The sequence below is a fragment of the Berghia stephanieae genome, chromosome 2 (assembly GCF_034508935.2).
Source record: "Berghia stephanieae isolate SIO BIC M18660-M18661 chromosome 2, UCSD_Bste_1.3, whole genome shotgun sequence".
NCBI classification, from domain to species: domain Eukaryota; kingdom Metazoa; phylum Mollusca; class Gastropoda; order Nudibranchia; family Aeolidiidae; genus Berghia; species Berghia stephanieae.
Window position 1 is genome coordinate 24,294,568 of NC_088361.1, and position 15,004 is coordinate 24,309,571.

Genomic DNA, 15,004 nt, shown 5'->3' on the forward strand with positions numbered 1-15,004 from the left:
CTATGAGGAAAAAATGAGATGCTAGTGGAGCTCGAACCTGGTCCCCCTCCCCACAGTGGAACTCCTGGAGCAATACTCAAGCAAAACCAAATTCATACCAGAAAAATGTATAAAAGATGCGAGTGCAAGGAATACTACGAAGGATGAAAGGGATGAGGAATGGACAACATAGTAAGTGACCTCCCCAGAAAGAAAGGCTCCCACCCACTTGAATTGACGGAACAATCACAAATGAAAAAAGCATGTTCTTTAAAAATGTGTTTATTAAAATTCAAATGACTGTACACAAATATATTTGTCATCAAAGATGAATTGAATAAGAATAAGAGCATTCATACTTTGCATATGTATTGGTAAAAAAAAATGGTCCCGCAGGAGGTAGCAGTAAGTAAATTAACAAATTGAAGTAAAATAAAATAAAAATAGCTTGTGCCTGACAATACTGCCACCATTACAAATTGATCATTGTATCCAGCAAACCAAGGTCTTTACGACAGCCCATGAGTCAAAGAAATAAAAACTACCGACAAACTATGGCAGAATAGAATAAGTGTGTTGTGGCCTCAGAAAAAGTGCCCATGGTGAAAGTCTGGTTTTCAATAATACAGATGAAGAAACCCGTTTAATTTGAGTAAAATACAGTTTAAAATAATGAAATATCTTAATTCGGGCCAAAGATACAAATTTAAATATTTACATGTACCATTCATATAGTAGTATAGTCCAGTAGATTTAGGGTTTAACCTGGAAGAAGTTGGTACCAGACTAGTTTTTTAACCTGATGAGTCTGAGCCAAAAAACTGACTATCACAAAGTTTTATTTATAGACATCTTTCAATATCTTTTCTCCACCACGAATGGATTTAAGTGAATTTTTAGTATGACAATTAACATAAAATTCACAACTAAAAATGTTGTTACTCTAGCTTGGTACCAATTTCTTCCCAGTAACCTTTTTTTCTTTTAGCTTAAATTTACTGAACTAATATTTTAAAAACAAAACACTGAGAAATCAGGGCCAGGACAAAACTTAAGTAATATCATTCCAAGACAAAAGCAGGAAGCAATTGGAAAACATGTAGGGGGATAGAAGACACAGAAAGTGCCTTCCTTCCCAGATATAGCTGCCAACCCCAACTGAAGAAAAGGTGTAATTGTGACTGAAAAAAACATGTAATTTTGAATGAAAATGTGTAATTGTTCAAGACAAAAGAATTATTAATAAACATATATCACTACAATCATCTTCAATTGCTATTGAAAGATTCCTCTCCACTATTAATTTGGTAAAGACAATAAAGCTTTGGGTTTAGGCTTCAGAAAGCAAGATAAGCTGGAAGTGGATGGTAAAAATGCAGCTTTCTTCTCTTTCAATGAGGTGAGATTCCGCAAGAAGAAAAATTGCTTAAATCATCCACACGACCCTTATGACGACAAAACGGTGTAATGTGAAACAATAAAGCATAAAAGTGTAATTTGATTTTAAGAGTAAAAACACGCCTTTTTGGCGTACAGTTGGCAGCTCTGTTGTCATACATTTCAATAATATTTAAGGATGACCATAATGTATGGGTTCTTGAAGACTGTGCAATCACTCTTTCTTACAGACAATTGAAGGAATAATAGAATCTATTAAAAAACAATCGAACAATGCTTAAAATATGTTATGCTGCCTTGAATCAAAACTTGTCTTGCTTTTGTTTTCATGGGATTTACAATGTTTGCAACAATATTACATCATTTACATTGCAATAAAAAGGAAAATAACGGGATGAGACAAAAACATAGATGTATAGGAAGTAGTTGAAACAGAAACAGAGGCAGATTCCAAGCACAATCAATCACAAAAATCAACGAATTGCTAGCCCATTGTTTCGAGAAAATGTAATTTTTAAAAAGAGGAAATTCCTCCTCTGGACTCCAAAATCGCGGATCCGAGGAAAACCATCAGCACTTGGGAATACGTAGTCCCCCTTACCCCCCTCCTTCACTTATCTCTCTCTCAGTTTAAACTCCATAACCAATTCAAAATAAGAATTTTCTAAACAACTTTTACTCCTAAACACAACATCAATATTTCACTAGCTGCATAAAGGGATTTGTGAACAAAATGTTAAATACATGATATGAAGTTGTCAAGATGTTTCAATGGGAAAAGGCAATTAAGTTCCAAAAACGTCTTGTGATAATGTACACTATTGAATATGTCAATGAGTGTAGGATTGTCACTCATCCGATGAACTGAAAAGAAAAAAGAAATTATGTACCAATTAAGTTATAACAAATATGAAAAAAAAAAAAGATATATATTAATTCCTTACAACGATTTTTTTAATGCCTTCTATTCAAGAGATTTAAATTTAACTTTCTCAAAAGGCCTGAAATTATTTAGAATTTAAAGTAGCAACATTAATTTTTAAATGACTAGATAATAGCGCCCCTCCTTATCTGACAGAGCCCATTGAGATATATGAACCACAAATATGTCTTCGTTCCTCTTCCGATTAAAAACTCTTAAGATACCTAAAATTAGATTCAAAGCCGGGGAGAAAAGCTTTGCTTGGTCCGGCCCTAGAATTTGGAATAAATTGCCTTTAGAAACATTACCATCTTTTTCAGTAATGTCTCCAATGAATTATTATTATTATTATTATAAGACTGTGTGTAGGTGTGCGCGCACATGCATGTGTAAGCGTTTGTGAGTGGAATTGATATATGTACATGCCATTGTAACGCACCCAGAGCCTGCATTATATAGCTGGAAAAGCTGCGCATAACAAATGAGCACTATATTATTATTATCTGTTTTTACTTGTTTTATCTTTGTTACTGTTTCTCAGTGGTTATGGATCTTAAAAATAAGACTCAAGTATTTTTAATAATTGAAAACTGTAAAACATTGTAAAACCAAAGGTAATAAGAGTAAACTAAGCTGAGTATCCCTTATAATTGTAACAGATTAATATCATCCCTCTATAACCTGATGGCATTTATAAAGTTAACGTGAAGATTGATAGAGAAGAATGGGTGAGAGATATGTGGGTTAGGGAAAGATAGAAACAGAAAGAGAGAGAGAGGGATAAAGAAAGAGTGAAAGAGAGGGAGAGTGAAAAAGAAAGAAGAAAGAGTGAGACCATGAGAGCATGAGAGAGAGAGAGAGAGAGAGAGAGAGAGAGAGAGAGAGAGAGAGAGAGTAGTTTAATTGATGGGACTTTTTAAAATCTAATTAGGGAGGAAATTATAATAATTATCTTTTTTAACCCGACCTATAACTATACTACCATTCTTGATCTACTTACAAATAAAATCGAGACCCATATACCCCCTTCCTATTCGACCATCAATTGCCTTGTCTCATTCTTGACATCTGGCGCCATAAAAATGAGCGTCACCAAAATTCATACATGCACAAGTGTCAAAATATGACAAAAGACATGATGGTGATTTTCCACCACTTGAGCTTTTATCAAAGGAAAATGTTTGACACGACAAATCAGCGGAAAATTTAGGAGAAAATCCTAAAATCCCGGAATTCTGCGGATCCATGGAAGATTATCATCACTGAGTAATAAAAACCCCAAAATAGTGACATAGATTTAGGGAAAACCCATGTTAAGCGACATCTATAAGTCTACGGAATGCTTGGATCCCTACAAATATTTTCTTAAAATATTACACAACACTATCCCAGAAGATGAGGAAAAAAATTGGGGTAATTCCGATTTCACAGGGTACTTGGCATGTATGATTGTTCTGGAATTTCATATATGTAACCTAACTCTAGTGGGATAATTTCCATCAATGTCTAATACATAACACTAACCTTTCTCCATTGATGTCTTGTTCATCTTTTGATGCAGGAGATGCGGATGATGATGATGATTCAGCAGATTCTGACGACTGTGATGATGATGATGATGCTGGTCTGTTTAGGAATGAATCAATACCTTTCTGCCATTTTGGTGTGGGTCTCTTCACCAATGGGGCTAAACTTCTGCTCTTTTTACCTTCATGAGGAGAAAAATAAAAAATAAATTCCATCACGTCATTAATTGGTGGAAATAAATTCAACATGACATATCTAAATTTTTATTTAAATTATAGTCCAACCTGACAGGAAAATCAGCAATAACAACTATGAAGAGTTAAACTATATAATAATAATTATTTACCAAATGGTCTGCATGACAAAAAATGTCTTGCTTAAAATGGACATAATACATCAATAAAAATCAGCAGGAAATGAATTTTTCAGTTTCAACAAGGGTGTAATTATAAGTATTGTCATCACCTCGTAACCTGCAACCCTGTATTGCCATGAACAAGTTGCCTTGCCTTAGTCACAGAGCCCTGTTTTTACCATGACAGATTCTTATCACTCAAACATTTTTTCTTCTTCTTGAAATCTGTAAACTACCAATGATGAATGTATATTGGCATTTCAATGATTCATGGTGTCTAAAGTCCTCTTTCAAATTTGTGATATTAACCTATTGCTTCTCAATGCGCCTGGGTGTATTCTGATATTTCTTTGTAGAAAGAAGCATAAAAATATAGTCTAAAATCTAAAAATAAAAATTATATTAATGAAGTCACTGTATATCGCTATGATAGAGCGACACTTAACATAACACTAGATATTGCAATTTGTTAATCGCAAAAACAGACTCACTAAAACTATAATAAGGAAAACAGCTTGTTTTGTATTTTTAAAATGGAACCAAGATTATCCAGCTATGTTAAATAATAACGCCATGGGGACCAAAACATTAAAGGGTGAAAAATAAGTTTCAAAAAACGAGTTTCACCCTACAGTACAGTGAGCTTATCATTTTAAAGGAAATTTCACCCTCGATCTTATTATTTCAGACATTTCTAACCAAGTATGAAATTTCAGGCTTCCTTGGACACCCCGCTGTAGCATAGTGGTTAAAAGCTGCTTGACTCTTGATTGGACGGTCCTGAGTTAAAATCCCAACATGGAAAACTTTTTCAACACAGTCAAAGGATTGGGACGGCTCGGTTCCTGACCAATCATCCCAATTAAGTGAACTTGAGGAATTATTCAGATTTAATTTTTATTGTGTAAGCCAATCAGTGTGTCTTCCACAACTTCATCCTTGCCCTGTTGCTGGCGTTTTCAACACAAACACCTTGAAGATTCATTCAGTTTCAGAATGGCATCTTTTTGTTGAGAAATTTGCCAGACTCTCTACTTTCCAATTTTCATCTTTTGTGCAACACTGGCATAAGTGGTTCCAGTGCAGCTTCTGTTCCCAAAGAAGCGACTGTCTCAATTAAGCGGCGTCACCAATACTGGCTTGGACTTCATATTATTTAGAGTTCTATTCAGCTGTTTTCTTGCTGGAATTATTTTTCTAAAATTTTTTTTTACCTTTTGAAAGTATATCTATTGATTTGTTTTCATTTATCATTGTTCTTCTTACTATTTTTCTTTTGTTTTCTTCATTAATTTGTCATTATCATTTTCATCAGTATACTTTTACCATGTTTTATCATTAACATAGATATTGTCAAAACAGTCAATGCAATTAGTGCAAAAATCTTGAGCAACACAGATATCGCTCTAACAAGGCAACACCTAATGCCTGAGCAATACCTAACAAAGTCCCTGCAAGTATCACTAGATATCGCTCGCGACACCTAATTCATGCCTTATATCAAATGTAAATCTCACCAGAACCAGAGCCTGAAGAAGACTTCCTTGAAGACGTAGCAAGAGCTTTTCTTGGAGCTGAAGAACCAACAGCTAGGGAATAAATATAGGGAAAGTAAAAGAAAATATTTCAGTGTTGAATGAATGTATGTAAATATGTTTACATTTACAACAGAACATTTCAAGAAGAATTCATAATTAGGACTAAGTTAATAATTAATTGATGTGGGCTAGTTAGTAGTAGTAGATTGCTGGGAGTTGCTACAAGTCTCAACTGTGATACCGAGGGATAATGAAAATTCGTTATCCCCAGACACATATTTGAAACTCCGCACTTTTAAACAACTATCCACATTCCAGAATATGGAATGTTTCCAAATGCACATTGAAATAAGGAAAGTTAATAAAATATCTATAAAAACATAAAATTAACCAACATTAAATCAGTTGTTACGACATATACACAATATGCGTTGACTTCGAAGTGGGTGTCATGGCCGAATGGTTTAGTCGTCTGCCCTGGAAGTTTTACCAGAATCGACGTTGTGGGTTCGAATCCTGGTTCCGACACTTAAAAAAAACACAAAAATTCCGTCTGCTTTTTACAGAACGTTGCAAGGGATAAATGTCTCATCCACCCTCCCCCCAACTCTTTTTTTTTGTGTGCGAGTCTATTCTTTTCTCCTTTTTGTTTGGCCTTTTGTTCCATTTCTGAGCATGAATTTCTTAAAATTGTATTCATTACAAAAAAAAAAATTATGTTTGTTTTTTCTCCTCTATCTGACCATTTGGTCGCTCTCTGAATATTTCTGTTTGTTTGCTTTTTAATTTATTCTTTTTAAACACTTTTTGAGATCGGATTTGGGACGAATATATGACAATTTGCTAGAAACTAGAAAGGAACCAAGAGAGAGAGAGAGAGAGAGAGAGAGAGAGAGAGAGAGAGAGAGAGAGAGAGAGAGAGAGAGAGTAAAAAAAAAAAAAGAGGTGGGGGGAGGATGGATGGGACATTTATCCCTTGTAACGCTCTGTAAATAGACGGAATTAAAAAAAAAAAGTGGCGGAACCAGGATTTGAACCCGCAACGTCGATTCTGGTAAAACATCCAGAGCAGACGACTAAACCATTCGGCCATGACACTGTGGCGACCAGTTCTGTCGGTGCTTCGCATGAACATTTGTCTTACATTTTAAGCACTACGACGCACTTCTATTGTATTCAATGTTTACTTCCGGTTTTTTAGTCTTGTACGGTTCGACCTCTGATCCATACAATCAATCCAAGTTCTATCCACTATTAAATGTTAGCAATAATCTATACACGGATTTTGTTATTACTTTATTGTATCATTACTGACTATTTCTACATTGGTGACCCCGACGCGAATACGTAAAATGGCTCAACCAGATCTCTCACAACAAGTCGCGAATTTGACAGGCCAACTACAGGCTCTTGCTGCTTCCACCAACTTCCGTGAACAACAAATCAACTCTGTTTCCATCAAGCTCCCGGAATTCTGGACTAAATCACCGGAGGTTTGGTTCGCAAGAGTGGAGGCACAGTTCAACACCAAGAAAATTACTCAGGATCAGACAAGGTACAACTATGTTGTCAGTTCTCTTGACATAAATACTGCAGAAGAAATTCAGTCACTGCCAGTAAACCCACCACATCTTGATAAATATGGCAGCTTAAAAAAAGCCTTGATCAAGACCTTCGGCAAATCCCAGACCCAGAAAGACACAGAACTCCTTAATCTTAATGGTCTTGGTGACAAACGCCCAACTGCTCTACTGCGCAAGATAAATGCACTGAATGATGATCCTGTCACTCTGAAACGTGCATTATTTCTCATGAACCTTCCCCCGGACATTCGAGGCATTTTAGCCGGGCACAATCTTACAGACACAGAAGAATTGGCTGAGGCAGCTGACAGGATCTGGGAGACACGCATGTCCGGTGTGCAACATATTTCCTCATCACCATTCCTGACTTACCCTCAGCAGGATGTAACAACCACACGACCACAGTCAGAGGAGACTGTTGCTGCAATTAAGACAGTCCGCCAACTTGGACAGCCTCTTCAACATAGCATGCCCAACTCTATTTGCTATTATCATCAACGATTTGGACCAGACGCCCGTCGCTGCCAAGATGGTTGTAAATTTTCCAGTTTACTCAAACTCAAAGGAAACAAACAAAACTTGCCTTTTTCGGGAAACGCTTCGGCTGGCCGATGAACGTGGAATCGGTCAGCAATCCAAATTCAAACACGTTTTCCATTTATGATAGACGTTTGGGACAATCTTTCTTGATCGATACTGGTGCTGATGTTTCTGTATACCCTGCCTCAACTCAAGACCGCAGAACATTAACACCTTCTATTACACTCTCTGCTGCAAACGGAACATCAATCAAAACCTGGGGTAAACGCACCATCACTTTAGAAATAAAATCTAATCAAGTCCTCAATCACGAATTTTACCTGGCAGACGTGACACGTCCCATCCTGGGTGCGGATTTCTTTGTTTCCAACGCCTATATAATTGATCTAAAAGGAAAACGACTCTTGTCTATGGACAACATTTCTGTTCCACTTAAATATACTAATTCACCCATAAGCCTTGCCGGCCTCTCAGTGCACCCAAGTACTGCATACTCTGACCTCCTTCAACAGTTTCCAGACCTTGTCATTCCCCAGTTTAACTCATCTCGCAACAAACACGGCGTGGAGCATCACATAATCACCAATGGACCGCCCGTCCACGCTCGAGCGCGCCGTCTCAATCCAGAAAAACTGACTGCAGCAAAGGCTGAATTCTTCAAGATGGAGCAGATGGGAATCATCCGTCGCTCTAAATCAGCATGGGCATCCCCTCTACATGTAGTTTCCAAATCGGATGGCCAACTGAGGCCTTGCGGTGACTACAGACACCTCAATGTTGTGACCAAAGATGATCGGTATCCTCTACCTCATATTCACGACTTCAATAGCCGCCTTTCTGGATGCAACTCCTTTTCCAAGATCGACCTGATTAGGGGCTATCATCAAATTCCCATGGCAGAGTCGTCAATTCCAAAAACAGCAATCATTACGCCATTTGGGTTGTGGGAATTCGTGCGGATGCCATTTGGCTTGAAGAACGCTGCCCAAGCATTTCAAAGACTCATGGATGGCATTTTGAGAGACATACCTTTCGCTTTCGTCTATGTTGACGACATTTTGGTTGCCAGTCATTCACATAAAGAACATATTGAACACTTACGGGAACTTTTTCAACTCCTCTCTACAAACAGACTTGTGATCAACAAGGCGAAATGCGTTTTCGGTGTTAGCGAGTTGGATTTTCTTGGCCACCGTGTGACTGCTGAAGGGATTCTTCCACTACCGGACAGGGTGGCCTCTCTATGTGACAGTGCCCCTCCCACTGACCGTGCTGGCCTTCAGCGATTCCTTGGCTTGCTAAAGTATTACCACAGATTTATCCCACACGTGGCAGACTTCCTTGCCCCACTACATTCTCAGGTAAGTGGCAAAGGACAATCCATCGTGTGGTCTGATGACTGCAATACGGCGTTTGAAAAGGCCAAGGAGGCTTTGAAACACGCTGTTCTCCTTCACCATCCCCTACCAAATGCCCCAACAAGTCTTACAGTTGACGCTTCCAACTCAGCTGTCGGTGCACAACTTGAACAAAAGCAAGGCCATGACTGGGTCCCGCTTGCCTTCTTTTCTAGGAAGCTCTCAGCCACAGAAAAAAAATACAGTGCGTTTGACCGCGAACTGCTCGCCGCTTACAGCGCTGTCAAACACTTCAGGCATTTCCTGGAAGGTAGGGCATTTACATTATTCACAGACCACAAACCACTTGTCTCCGCTCTCATCAGTCAAACTGACCGCTCGCCTCGACAAACAAGACACTTGTCTTACATCGCCGTATTCACCACTGATATTCAGCATATCACAGGTCAATTTAACGTGGTAGCTGATGCCTTCTCGCCTTTTAATATTATGACGCCCACAGACCCAGGCATCTGTTCCATTACTGATTTCACTAAACTTGCATATGACCAGATGCACTCACAGGAAATGGAATCTTATTGCAAATCTACCACAGGTCTTACACTTGAGAACATTCCATTTGGTTCAACCACAGTCTTGTGTGACATTTCAACAGGCGCAACACGCCCCATTCTTCCAACGTCATGGACTCAACAAATTTTTGACCAAATTCACGGTCTCTCCCACGCCGGCGTACGGCCCACACAACGCGCCATCAGTCAACACTTCGTTTGGCATGGGATGAAAAGAGACATACGTAAATGGTGTAAAGAGTGTCATCATCGTCAATCTTCCAAAGTGCATAGGCACACCCGAGCACCACTTGTCGACCGGCCACTACCAACGAATCGATTTAGTAGCCTCCATGTTGATCTCGTTGGACCACTACCCATCAGCCAAGGTATGACTTTCTTGTTTACAGTCATCGATCGCTTCACGAGGTGGCCAGAGGCAATTCCTCTTCCAGATGCTCATGCTTCTACCTGTGCTCAAGCTTTGATACACCATTGGATTTCCCGATTTGGTGTTCCTGAAAACATTACTTCCGACCGTGGCGCACAATTCACATCGGCACTTTGGACAGAGTGCAACGGGTGTTTGGGCATCAACGTCAACCGAACAACCGCATATCACCCTCAAGCAAATGTCGACGCATATTGTGTATATGTAGTGACAACTGATTTAATGTTGGTTAATTTTATATTTTTATAGATATTTTATTAACTTTCCTTATTTCTATGTGCATTTGGAAACATTCCATATTCTGGAATGTGGATAATTGTTTAGAAGAGCGGAGTTTCAAATATGTGTCTGGGAATAACGAAATTTCGTTATTCCCAGACAGGTGTCTGGGGATAATGACAGCCCCTTCTGAAAGCTCCTACATCCCCAGTATTCTTGTTCTAGTAGGGGTTTTCGGAGGGGGGAAACTTTTTAAAATAATATTCTAGTAGGGGGTTTGGGAGGCCTACCGAAAGCTCCTACATCGCCAGTATTTTTTTTTTTTTAATATAATTATAATTTTCTAGTAGGTGGGGTTTGGGAGGGGGGGGGGGGGGGGAACTGTTTTTTTTTTTTAAAAGTCTCCCCCCTCCCAAACCCCCTATTATTTTTTTAAAAAGTTGCCTGTAGTGTAGCGGCAAACCAATTACTGAAGCTACCGTGTACGTAGATCCTGAGGCTAAGTGCCCGGTTACCGTGTACGTAGACACTGAGGATGTAGGAGCTTTTGGAAGGCATCCCTTAAGAACAATCACTAAAAAAATTACCAACAGTCAGCGGTACTGATTAAGAAATAGAAGACTTACTTAAACAACAGTATAGGAGTAGGAGGAAATGAAGAATGAAGAAGAAGAAGTGAAGATAGACGAGGAGGAGGGAAACTTCACTAAACTAAACCTACGTTAGTGTTAGGAACTCCTAGAAAAAAAACAAAAAACAAAAACTCTGATTTATTATTACCTTTACGACTATTAGATCCACCGCCACCACTATTTGCTTTTGTTCTGACCATTTTCCTGTGTCCAACTGTAAATAACACACGATGTAGACTGAAGACAGAAGTTGCTTGGACTTGGTGGACCGCAGACAAGTTTGCAGAACTGAACTCTACAACTACAAACTACAAAGATTACAAATGAAGCAACAAATAAAGTACTTTACAATCCTTTCAATCAAACAGATCCATGTAATTTCTTTAGATCATCTTAATTAGATAGTTTTCGTTTATATATTTTGCTTGTGCTGTAAATATTCGTTGGAATTGTGAATGGAACTTCAAACATCGCAAGTCGCAAAGCGTCGGCGCAAAATAAGCGTCGTTTTTAGTTAAGCGCGGGAATATGCCAGATATTTTTTATACCTATTATTTTAAGTTCCAAAAGCGATTTTATTTCTTCTACTACCTACCTACAAAAGAGTCTATTGTTAAAATTATTAAATGGCAAGTCAAATGAATGATGTGTAATGTGTCGCGCGAGGCGCTCTCGACTTGTTTCACTGCAACAAATAAAATTGACTGCGCGGATTGAACCAGAGACTGTGATTGGTGAACACCAGTGAGGAATGAACCAGGGAGCATGGAAGATAAACGTCCGTGGCAGCAGCTTCTAAAGGTGCCCACTATGTCGTTATGATAATGATGATCACAGCTCGCTTTGCATAAATTAGAAAATACCCCAAATGCGTATCACCCTCCTTCTATAGATTGGTCAAATTGCGTCCACTCCATCTTCTTTTGTCAAATCGCGCACCCCCCCCCCCCCCCCCTCCTCCTTCTATTCCGAACCCTCATCCCCACCTTCTGTTGAAGTTTACACTGGAGTTCCTGAAGCCTCGTAAAAACACTTGAGAAGACAACAATAACAACAACAATAACTGAATGTTTCGAAATTAAACAGGAAAAAACACTCGCTTTCGGATCGGAAGGTCCTGGGTTCGAGCCTCGCACTCGGCGCATAGTTGAGTCCTTGGAAAAGACTCTTTACTCACATTCTCCCACCGTACTCATGTGTAAAATGAGTAGCTGGCCGTTAATGGCGTTGTCTTTGTCCGAAAAATTGTAATATCGCCTAAGAGGCGTTATGTCCCGTCCTACATGTTAAATGTTGCTGTTGACCAGGGGCCCCTTGTAAAGCGCTCTGAGCACATTTAGTGGATATTGCGCTATATAAAAGCTCAATTTTTAAATTTATTTTAACGCCACTGATTTTGAAATGAAACCGTTTGTACCGTAAACAGCAGTGGTTCTCAGATTTAGTTGGGTCAACGCCCACCTAGGGCTGGGTGACCCAGTCCACTCTAACCGCTTTTCCACCATCAACACAAAAATGACTAAGGCAATGACAAAAAAATATAGTTTTGTGCGATATTATTGTGCAACTCTCTCTCTCTCTCTCTCTCTCTCTCTCTCTCTCTCTCTCTCTCTCTCTCTCTCTCTCTCTCTCTCTCTCTCTCATACGGTCTCACTCACACATCAATGGCACTAAAAAAGAACGAAGTGGTTATTCAGTATCAGATACTTGCACCAATGAAACAACTTGGTGGCATCCCATTTAATGTAATGAATTTGGTGTGCGTCCATGAGTTAATCAATGTTTGGGGTCATGGTTGTTAGCCGTAGTTTCAAATCCCCTCTATTCTAGGACTTCATAATAATATAGATGTCACTCTCCTCTATTCAATGGTCAAGGATACGGAACTGGCTAAATTTCAGCCATCAACTGGGGATCGAAACCCAAGACCTATGGTAAGCAGCTTATTTCGGCATTTCCCAGATCCAGGAATGAATACCTGCACTATTATTATTTATTATCATTTTCCTAAGTCCGACTCCTCTGTATTTTTACTTACTAAAAATATAAACATAAATGGCTAAATAAATAAATAAATAAATAAATAAATAAATAAATAGAGATGTATAAACGAATAAATATATGATATATGCGGCTATGTGGTCGAGTGGTATGACACTCGCTTTCGGATTGGAAAGTCCTGGGTTCGAGCCTCGCTCGGCGCATTGTTGACCCCTTGGCAGCGTGTACGTAAGGGCTCCATGCCCCTTGGAAAAGGCTCTTTACTCACATTATCTTACCGTACTCAGGTGTAAAATGAGTACCTGGCCGTTAAAAGCGATGTCTATGTCCGAAAAAATTGTCATATCGCCTCACAGGCGTCATGTCTAGTCCTAAATGTTAAGTGTTGCTGTTGGCCAGGGACCCCTTGTAAAGCGCTTTGAGAACGTTTAGTGGATATTGCGCTATATAAACGCTCAATAATAAGTAATCAAATGAAGAAATGTGATTTAATCTACGCGAAACAACAATCAAATATCAATATCTATCATTTCTGCCGGCTTTTTCACTTGACCACACAATTATCTCTCTTCTGTTCAATAATCGTTTTTTACACCCTGAAACACAGAGTCCCAAAAATGGCGTGCACTTCAGTTTTAACAAATTACAAGAAATAAATAAATAAATTAATGCATAAATAAATTTTCATTAGACATTTCGAAACTTTTCGGCAACGAAAGGAATGTTGCTGTCGACGCCGGAGTTCGCTTCGGTAGGTGGTGAATTAAAATTGCGGATCCGACGGTGGAAGCCGCTGGCTGAAATTTTGTAAAAAGAATGTTTCCAAATAATTATAAATCTGTAAAGGTTCCTTCGTCGGCAAGGAGGCATATTAAATATGAAACATTTTCATCTTTTGTTAGGTAAGCAATGATAAATCTAGCTTGGTAAAATTTGTTGATGAACTGCACTGGAAATGAAAATGTAGCTCACTTGGGCTTTGTGACCGTTGGTTTCTAATGACGCTTTTTCGACTTTTTCAACGTGAAAGATATAGAATTACAATTTTTGGGCCTATCATTTGAATTAATTGATCGTCCAAAGGCAATAGATCATTAAAATCACACAGTACACAATCTCTTACACTGGTGTGAAAAAACTACACTCACAATCATGGCGGTTTGGCTATTTTGATCAGATTCTCGTCTAGGAGTCTAGGAGTCTATCTTAGTCTTAGTCTTAGTTTGTTGTAGAAGTTTAGAAGAGAAAATTTTTTTTTTTAAAAAAAGGGGAGGCCTTCCGAAAGCTCCTCGTGCTAATGAAGACAACCCAAAAATTCTCTCAACTAACTCTAAGAAAAAATTAAACCGATTACCTTTAACCCTAACAGGAAAAACAAACACCGCAGTAACTTTAATAGTAAAACCAAGTGGCAATTCGGAATCGAGTCTGAATAGTCTTCCGTGGCTATTCGGACTCAAACTCCAATGTGCGTACGTGGAACTGATAAAGAAATTAGAAAAGGTCTCAGAAGAAAATTTGTTTTGTCCACATCACAATCACACTGACTCAGCTCATACCCCTACTTTGGATTGTAGAAGGATTTTTGCCTGTCTCACACTATCTATCAGAAATTGTAATTTAATTCTTAAATTATTTATTTTTGTCCTGATTTTATTTGGACATTGTTTTATGTTGCTAAAAAAGCTTTTCATTTATACTTATACCACAGTTTCTTTGACTGACTTTTGTGTCTTTTGAAGAGTTTTAACTCTTTTCTTTTTAATTTCTATCTGGACTTCCAATTGATCAATGATTTTGTCTTTCTCATCAAATGAAGCAGGTTTAGACTACCTGGTGATAGTTACTAAATTTGTAGTTTTGATTTGCGTTAATTTAATGTAATTGTCAATAATTAAAATCTATTTAAAAAAAACAACAATCAAAAGCTATACTCCCATGGAGACTATT

At 38.4% G+C, this 15,004-nt stretch overlaps 2 protein-coding genes across 2 annotated transcripts in view; one reads left to right on the top strand and one right to left on the bottom strand.

Annotated features, from left to right (window-relative positions):
* Positions 1-245: 245 nt before the first annotated feature.
* LOC144964541 (PCNA-associated factor-like) lies at positions 246-11,581 on the bottom strand. The gene is made up of 4 exons (XM_078898959.1): positions 11,202-11,581; positions 5,699-5,770; positions 3,824-4,007; positions 246-2,241 (listed from the first exon to the last, which is right to left on the bottom strand). The coding sequence occupies exons 1-4, from the start codon at positions 11,251-11,253 to the stop codon at positions 2,226-2,228; spliced, it is 324 nt and encodes a 107-aa protein (XP_078755085.1). The 5' UTR covers positions 11,254-11,581; the 3' UTR covers positions 246-2,225.
* A 2,223-nt stretch (positions 11,582-13,804) lies between these two features.
* LOC144964543 (dynein axonemal assembly factor 9-like) overlaps positions 13,805-15,004 on the top strand; it is a 75,702-nt gene continuing 74,502 nt past the window's right edge. Inside the window, exon 1 of the mRNA XM_078898961.1 lies at positions 13,805-13,956. Within this exon, the coding sequence (XP_078755087.1) occupies positions 13,871-13,956 (86 nt within the window). The 5' untranslated portion in view covers positions 13,805-13,870. The remainder of the gene's footprint in view (positions 13,957-15,004) is intronic.

Bases quoted from the DNA above. Each gene is read 5' to 3' on its own strand.
- LOC144964541 (XM_078898959.1), bottom strand. From the start codon at position 11,253: ATGGTCAGAACAAAAGCAAATAGTGGTGGCGGTGGATCTAATAGTCGT. The intron at 5,771-11,201 runs GTAATAATAAAT...TTTATTCCCTAG, and splicing joins TGGATCTAATAGTCGTAAAG to CTGTTGGTTCTTCAGCTCCA. The intron at 4,008-5,698 runs GTGAGATTTACA...CTCCTCATGAAG, and splicing joins TTCTTCAGGCTCTGGTTCTG to GTAAAAAGAGCAGAAGTTTA.